The 9145-nt window shown below is 41.0% G+C and overlaps 1 protein-coding gene across 1 annotated transcript; it reads left to right on the forward strand.

Annotated features, from left to right (window-relative positions):
- The first annotated feature begins 615 nt into the window (after positions 1 to 615).
- Positions 616 to 1554, forward strand: LOC102411382 (olfactory receptor 6C2-like). Its single transcript, XM_006078479.3, has one exon. It carries the CDS (start codon positions 616 to 618, stop codon positions 1552 to 1554), a length of 939 nt encoding a protein of 312 aa, XP_006078541.3.
- The last annotated feature ends 7591 nt before the right edge of the window (positions 1555 to 9145 follow it).

The raw sequence follows: 9145 nt of genomic DNA on the forward strand, positions 1-9145 counted from the left end.
TGAGGAAAAACTCTTAGTGTTTGGATTGTAACACATTTAAATACATTTTTCAGAAAATATATCCAGTAAAAAAGTTTTAAACATGCCTTGAAGAGGCTGGACTGGATAAGCTGAAACAGGATAAACTATCCTGTGATAAGTAATTCATTGCCAGTATAATAGCTAACACACATGTAAGCTTTAATGCTAGGATTTTCTTAAAGACCACAATTTTGCTTTTTTTTTTTTTTTTTTGAAAGGGGTGTTAACTTAGAAGCATATATGGAGATAGGACATTCAGGAAAACAGACTTTTTGATCCTCAAACAGTATATCGATAGAGGCATTTTTTCCATTGATATTTATATGTTGAATGACCAATTAGCAGCTAAGTGTACATTCATTAGAAGCAGTAGTGTGAAATAACACAATTTAAAAATGAATATGCAGTTTATGTGACACAAAGAGGTGATGAAACATTGTCATGTGCTATGTGCTTGCTTCTCCAATGACCAGTTGTATCAGAGTCACTCTCAGATTTACTTCTCTTGACATCAGAAACCAGCCAGGAAGCTGAAGTTCTTCATGCAAAGTCTTTATTTTTTCAAGCAGATTGGGCAAGAGATAACCATCACAGATGAAAAACCAAACCTCAATAACAACCTTCATCTTGCTGGGGTTGACAGATGACATTCGACTGAAAATTTTGCTTTTCATTTTCCTATTTCTGTCCTACAGTTTGAGTGTTTCTGGAAACTTAAGTATCATCACCCTCACTCTGATTGATTCACACCTTAAAACACCTATGTATCTATTCCTCCAAAATTTCTCCTTATTAGAAATTTCATTCACAACTGCTTGTGTTCCCAGATTCCTGTACAGCATATCATCTGGGGATAAGTCCATCACCTATGCTGCTTGTGCCAGTCAACTGTTGTTTACAGATCTATTTGCAGTGACAGAATTTTTCCTCCTGGCCATCATGTCCTACGATCGCTATGTGGCCATCTGCAAACCCCTACATTACACAACCATCATTAGCATTAGAGTCTGCAGGAACTTCATCCTTTTCTGTTGGGGAGCAGCACTGATCATCATACTCCCACCAATTATGCTGGGTTTAGAACTGGAATTCTGTGACTCTAATATCATTGATCACTTTTGCTGTGATGCTTCTCCTATCCTGAAGATCTCTTGCTCAGACACATGGCTGATAGAGCAGATGGTTATTGTGTGTGCTGTGTTGACCTTCATCATCACCCTCATATGTGTAGTTCTTTCCTACATTTATATCATCAGTACTATTCTAAGGTTTCCCTCTGCCCTGCAAAGGAAGAAGGCCTTCTCCACTTGTTCTTCCCACATGATTGTTGTTTCCATCACTTATGGTAGCTGCATCTTCATTTATGTCAAACCTTCTGCCAAGGGTGAAGTAGCTATTAACAAAGGAATTTCGCTCCTTATTACTTCTATTTCACCCATGTTGAATCCCTTTATTTATACACTGAGAAACAAGCAAGTGAAGCAAGCATTTTTTCACTCAATTAAAAACATTGTATTCTGCTCAAAGATATAGAGAAAAAATAAGTCAATGAATCCAGTTAAAAGGAAGGGTGAACAGGCACAAAATCTGAAGCTACTGATACTATTTGTCTCTATACAATTTATTCTCAGTCATATTGACATTCTCACTTCTCTTTAAACGTGCTTACTGTGAACCTTGTCTATTCCATCATTTACTCTTCATTAAAACTAAACGTTGGGCCTTCCCTGGTTGCCCAGTGGTTAGGTGCCGAGGTCCAGCCCCGGCTGACCCAGGGTATTCGAAGGAGAGACAGCTAGGCGACCTATTCAAATGTTAATTAGAGATAATAAAGAGTAATAGAATGAGGACAGCTCAGTAGGAAAATTCAGTGGAGAAAAGAAGCTGAGTGGCTTGGTTTACGCGGAAAATCAATATAACCCGTGACACCAGGTTAGCTCTGACCACAGAGGCCGCAGGTGCCCTCTCGAATAGTGGAAGGTGCCCCACCTTAGACACCTTCTCGAGTGGGTCTTAGAAGCCCAGGCAAATAAATGGTCGCAGAGGATATCCGCGCTCCAGATGGACACTCAGCTGGAAGTTAAAGGGAAGAATGACATGGGGAGACCAAGCGTTGGTGAGCAAGGCCCATAGCTTTATTTTCAACAGGGGCTTTTATACCCTAAGTTACACATAGAGGATAATAGGGGATGCAAAGTCAGCAGTCTTTGATGCTTATCAAAACCAGGGTTTCTTTCCTGCAAATTTATCATATACAAATGGTTTAGGTGATTTACATCATCTTCTGGCCAGAAGGCCTATTAACATTTTATGACTCTTGACAAGGACTTATCAACAAAGACTTATTTTCTCTAAGAGTAATTATTTTAAGGTTTGGCGCCATCTTTCGAAGATAAAATTGCCTTCCTATAGGGCGGAGGTGTAATGGGTTTATAAAGGAAAGAATTTATTACCTTAAGGGTCTAAAGTTACTAACACCAAGGCCACTACTTATTTTTTCTACATACCAACTATATTAATTAATACACATTCAAGGATACAATTCAGGGGATGTGAAAACTTGGCAACAAACATTGGCTCATCAATGAAATCTTTTACTAGTTTTATTCTGACAGTTTCTAACTCTCTGAGAGGCTCTAAGCTATTTGAATATCTTAAGCTTCCCGTGCCTCTCGAGGCTGGGAGACTGTAAACAATAGTATGCATAGCTGTAGGTGTCTGGGTAAACTTGTCAGGCGAGTTAGAGAGCCATCTGAGGGGTTTGGATTTAAACACTCCTAATTGCCCAGGAACTTTATTAATTGGAGGGGTAAGTTAACTCTTTGACAGAGAGAGTGAGATGGTGGTGGGGGACAGCCCCCAGTAAAGTCAGAGGTGAGAGCACAAAGCAATAAAGTAGGCAGACTCTGGTTTTTTTGGGGGGGTAGATGCTCGAGAATATCCGGGGGCACTCCCGAGGCTCGATCCCGCCTTTGCATATGCTGAGCCTCCTTCCTCATGACCTGTGTCATGAGTGGAATGTCTCTCACCGGCTCCCGGCAGTTAGGACTGTGCTTTCACTGCAGGAGCACTCATTCCGTCATTGATCTGAGAACTAAGATCCTACATGCCACTGGGCATGGCCAAAAAAAAAAAAAAGAAAGAAACAAGAATCAACAGTCAACAACAATATACTCTGAAGATGTTTACTCTAATCTTGCAGAAATTGCTATTTCCAAACAGGTTGATTGTTATCCCTGGAAACACAACAGACCACATTTTCTCCCATATTCAAATATGGGAGATGTCAGGTATGGCTATGTAGGCCACTTTATAGCTAACAGAGGGGTGTGGAAATATGTGGTTCATTTTTAGAACTTGCCTATGTGCTGTGTGTGCTCAGTCACTTAAGTCATGTCAGACTCTTTGTGACCCCATGGACAGTAGCTCACCAGGTTCCTCTGTCCATGGGATTCTCCAGGCAAGAATCCTATGTTATTTAAAAATTGCCTACTTACAGTGGGTTGCCAAGCCCTCCTCCAGAGAATCTTCCCAACCCAAGGACTGAACCCACATCTCTTATGTCTCCTACATTGGCAGGGAGGTTCTTTACCACTAGCATCACCTAAGCCCAGACCTGGCCTATAATTATGCTCAATTATGTCATCCACCCCACCCTTTTTTCCTCTCCTATCTGCTAGATGCCCATGTTTAAAGTGACTTGTAAGCTCCACATGGATGATGAATGAGACTGGTTTTCTGTGTTAGCTATAGTCTTCACCCACAGGATGCGCAATGACAGCAGCTTGGTGACGCTTCTCCTCTGGCCCATGTGCAAGGAGTTGTCATCACATTTGAAAGGTAAAGTGTCACAGAAATATTCCTGCCACTTAGCGTGTGAATGCATACTAAGTCACCATTTGTGTCTGACTCTTTGTGACCCCACGGATTGTAGCCTACCAGGCTCCTCTGTTGGAGAAGGCAATGGCACCCCACTCCAGTACTCTTGCCAGGAAAATCCCATGGACGGAGGAGCCTGGTAGCCTGCAGTCCATGGGGTCACTAAGAGTCGGGCCCGACTGAGCGACTTCACTTTCACTTTTCACTTTCATGCATTGGAGAAGGAAATGGCAACCTACTCCAGTGTTCTTGCCTGGAGAATCCCAGGGACATAGGAGCCTGATGGGCTTCCGTCTATGGGGTCACACAGAGTTGGATAGGACTGAAGCGACTTAGCAGCAGCAGCAGCAGGCTTCTCTTTCCATGAGATTCTCCAGGCAAGAATACTGGAGTGGGTTGTCATGCCCTCCTCCAGGGGTTCTTCCTGACCCAGGGATAAAACCCTGGTCTTCTGCATTGCAGGCAGATTCTTTACCATCTGAGTCACCAGGAAAGCCCATCATCACAAGTACATGAAGGTAAATTCAATGTTATGGATATTATAGTTTAACTATTGGCAGCCTCCTCCTCAGATTCAGATGCACATAGATTCAAAGTTGGCCCAGCACAAACATATGAGGAAAAATCATACGAAAAATACTATATGCTAAGTTGAAAAGCTGCAATACTACCTATCCTATTTTTTATCTTCTGGTCCTATAAAACTTTCCACTGAAGTACTTGTATTACCTCCTCTCATTTCACTGTAAGTAGGCAATTTTTAAATAAAATTCTAGCCTTTCAATATTCATCAACCACTTATTTTAAATAACCAGTGTTTAAATTGCCCTTTCCAATTTTTAGTCAGTCCACTGTGATGAAGACATTATAGACTATAACATGTCTATGCAATATTTTGCTTTTCTTGCCACTTTATGTACATTGGTCATTATGGTACACTGAATTATATTATTTAATGAGGAAATATATTCAAGAAACCCTTAAGGGTATGTGCAAGTAGATGTTGGTCCTCAGCCAATCTCTTTTTAGGTTCTATAAAATTAACTGAGGGACTAAACTTAGCCCTGTACACAAAAATTTGCAGTCACAATCTTCCAGGCTAGAATAAATTCAGTAAGTCTGAATGACCTTTTTAAGATGTGTGTGTGGAGCCAAAGTGACTTCTCACACCCTACAATTTATATTTTACTATTAATTATTTACTGAATCCTAATAACATCATTTTTTCATGTTATTCTCCAAAAGCTGTCTGAACTGCTTACTGATTTATCCAATTATTATGTCCAACTCCATCTTTCACTTCTTCCTTTTTACTTCTCTTTTGGATAACATAAATCTTCTTTTTTCCCCATCATAGCTATTTTTACCCTATGAGATAACTGAGCTAGTCATTCAAGTACAGTCTCCTGAATATTCATTTAATTTTCTGAGACTAAATTGATAAAAAGATTCCCATGACTGGGAACCTCATCTATTACAGCAACTGCTATGGCCTGAACAATACTAACTTAGACCTTTCTTGTCATCATAAATTCTATCTAAAGTTGTCTGCATTTCTAATACCCCATATCAAAAGAACTATTTTAATTGTGAGTCAAAGAGGGAATAGAAGAATTATCCCTCTCAGGGTCTGAATAATCTCTGCTATTAACCATTTAATAACTCCACCAATATAACCTCAGACTGCTCTGCTCACAAATCTTTGAAGTAACTTGGATCATTAACCTAAACAATTCCTTCTATTTCAGCCATATCTATAATTAATGAAGTAATCTCTTTTTATTCATTCCAAGAATTCACACTAGTAAAGATTTATTAAGCTTTCACGGTTATTTCTTCATAAAACATTTTAAATCATTAAAAGAATAGTTTTGGAGGGAATTCCCTGGAGGTCCAATGATTAGGACTCCATGCTTCCACTGTAGAAGGCACAGGTTCCATTCCTGTTCCAGGAACTAACATCCCACATGCCACTCAGTGCAGCAAAAAAAAAAAAAAAAAGAATACCTTTGGAATCTTTAGTCATCTGATGATTACCTCAGACTATTTGTCATCCAGGTTAATGAATGGTCTTAACTGAGTTCATTTGAAAATATATGAATTTTTTTCAAATGACCATGTAAGCATGTGAAGGCTTTGCCGGAAATGGTACTCAGTCACTTCAGTCATGTCCGACTCTTGCAACCCCATGTACTGTAGCCCGCCAGACTTCTATGTCAATAGAATTCTCCATCAATGGAATTCTCCAGGCAAAAATACTGCAGTGGGTTGCCATTTCCTTCTCCAGGGGACCTTCCTAACCCAGGGATTAAACACTGGTCTCCTCTAATGAAGTCAAATTCTTTACAAACTGAGCCACCAGGGAATGGAAAGTCTTTATTTTTCTCACCTTTTACTCAAACTTCTTCCTTGAGATGAAGGAATAGAATATTTTGCCAATTTCAATTATGCTTTGTATTCTCTGTTTTGCCTAGTTTTTCTGGGCCTCTGTTAATTTGCTTTTAAGTTTTATTATTAAGATTTGAACCCTCAGCTCCTAAAGATTTTCATCACTTCATGCCAAAAATGATTTGGCAGTCAGCCTGGTATCAAATCCTCTATATCTGTTCCCATCTTCTCTCCTCTCTCTTTCTCCCTCCCTGCGCCCCCCCCCCCGCCCTTTTTAATTGTCAAAACTACATTAGTCATTATGATTCATGAATCAAAAAAAAATCATTCTGAAGCTAAGATAGCAGGATAGGAAGACCCTGAGTTTGCTTCTAGTTATTTCTCTATATAGATAGATAGAGGTACAGATATAGAGATATAAGGAAGAAACAACAATGGTAGTAAGGGCAGAGATGAGGTATAGTTAAGACCCACAACCCAGGGTAGGTGACCAACAAATGCACATATCCTCCCAGGGAGTCAGGGGTCTGAGCCACAAAACAATGTCCCCAGTCTGGGGATCCTACACCCAGAAGATGAGCTCCCAGAAGATTTTGTTTTGAAGGCCAGCAGGACTTGAGTATGGGACAGTTTCAGGTGTTAAAGGACATACTCTGACTCCCAAAGCAGAGGTAGTAATTTGAAAGGAAACTTGGTGATCTCCACTTGCTCTGATCTTGGAGAACCTCCAGAGGCAGAAGGCTACTACTGGACTGTCCCTGGGGACACACACACACACACACACACACACACACACACACACAGAGGCAGGCAGCAGATATTTTTGAAAACTTGTTCTATCACGAGGACACATGTGCTGGCAAATGCCAAATTGAAATCCTCCCTTTAGTCCATTAGTGCAGAGGGCTTAACCAACCAGCAGGTCACCACCAATTCTGGGACCTGGCAAACTGAGTAGCCAGATGAAAGAAGACAAAGTTGTGCCCTTCAGCAAGCCAGTACCAGCCCCAGAAACCCCTGAGGCTCACCATCATCCACCTGGGACTCAACCCAACCTCCAGGAGGCTGCTAGCAGCTTCAAACTTCCACAGCCCCTGCACCTAACTGTCCCAATAGAAGATCCTGCCGACCTGCAAGCAGGCACCAGTGAGAGTATCCAAGAAGGGTCCATACAACCCACCTAGGGGGCAACTCTAGAGCATATCTCTCTGGTGACCAGAGGAGAGTGGATACCATAGTATGTCTCCTACATAAGATCATTTCTCCAAGATCTGGAAATATAACTGACCTACCAAATACATAGAAATAATAGAAAGAATTAGGGGAAAAAAGGGGGACAGAGGAATACACTCCAAAGTAAGGAACAAGACAAAACCCCAGAAAGAAGTTAACAATGTGGAGATAAGTAATCTACCAGATAAAGAATTCAAGGTAAAGATCACAAAGATGCTCAACAAACTCAGTAAAAGAATGGATGAACACAGTGAGAAGTTTAATAAAGAGAAAATATAAAGAAGAAACAGAGATGAAGAAAGTTGTGTGCTGTGCTTAGTCATTCAGTCATGTCCAACTCTTTGCAACCCCAGGACTGCAGCCCACCAGCCTCCACTGTCCACAGGATTCTCCAGGCAAGAATACTGAAGTGGGTTGCCATGCCCTCCTCCTGGGGATCTTCCCAACCCAGGGACCAAACCCATGTCTTCCATATTGCAGGCAGATTCTTTACCAACTGAGCCACCAGGGAAGCCCAATATAAAGAATACAATAACTGAAATTTTTAAATACACTAGAAGGAATCAACAGCATATTAGAAGTTACAAAGGAAGTATAACTGACTTATAAGCAGAAACTTTACAGGCTAGAGGGAGCAGCATGATATATTCAAAATAATGAAAGGAAAAGAAAACCTAAACAAGAATACTCTACCCAAAAAGAAGATGTGAAAATAGGAGGACATGGAACTCACCTCCCCCTCCACAAACACATGAAAAATACAGCCACATGAAGAACAGTTGTCACTGAGAGTTAACTAGAGACTGGCAGGAATCATGTACAACCAAGGCTTCAAGAAAGATCCACATGGAACTGGGCATAAAGGGGAAAGAAGCAAGCCCAAACTTAAAAGGAACAGATCAGCTCAGACCCAACCCTCATGTCTTCTGCTCCAGCAACTTGGGAATCTGACCCAACCCCCAATAGACAGTGATGGCCACTGAGCAGAAGAGAAGCCCTATCTCACACTGGCTCTGGCCCTAGCCCCCTATATCTCCAGCCCTACCTCCTACCAAGTTAAGATGATGTCATTAGGATGGGCTCTGTGCCAATATCACAGATGCTTTTATTAAAAGGTAATTTGGATGCAGAGACAGACGTGAAGAGTGAGAAGATGTAAAGACAGACATATGGAGGAAGAAGATGGCCAGGTGTCAATGGAGGCAAAAACTAGAGATCTGAAACTGCAGTGATAAAACACTGCAAGGATACTGACAACACCAGATGCTCAGAGAGAGGCATGGAAGGGATTCTTCCTCAGCTTCCTCTTCCTCAGAAGGAACCAATCTACCAACATCTTGATTTTGGAACTGTTGCATCCATAACTGTTAGACGATGAATTTCTGTTGTTTTACTACACCATATGTTACATTTTTGTATGCAGGTCAGGAAGCAACAGTTAGAACTGGACATGGAACAATAGACTGGTTCCAAATAGGAAAAGGAGTTCGTCAAGGCTGTATATTGTCACCCTGTTTATTTAACTTATATGCAGAGTACATCATGAGAAAAGCTGGACTGGAAGAAACACAAGCTGGAATCAAGATTGCCAGGAGAAATATCAATAACCTCAGATACTCAGATG

The sequence above is a fragment of the Bubalus bubalis genome, chromosome 4, assembly GCF_019923935.1.
Source record: "Bubalus bubalis isolate 160015118507 breed Murrah chromosome 4, NDDB_SH_1, whole genome shotgun sequence".
Taxonomy (NCBI): Eukaryota; Metazoa; Chordata; class Mammalia; order Artiodactyla; family Bovidae; genus Bubalus; species Bubalus bubalis.

Coding starts and splice junctions, on each gene's coding strand:
- LOC102411382 (XM_006078479.3), top strand. CDS start 616: ATGAAAAACCAAACCTCAATAACAACCTTCATCTTGCTGGGGTTGACA.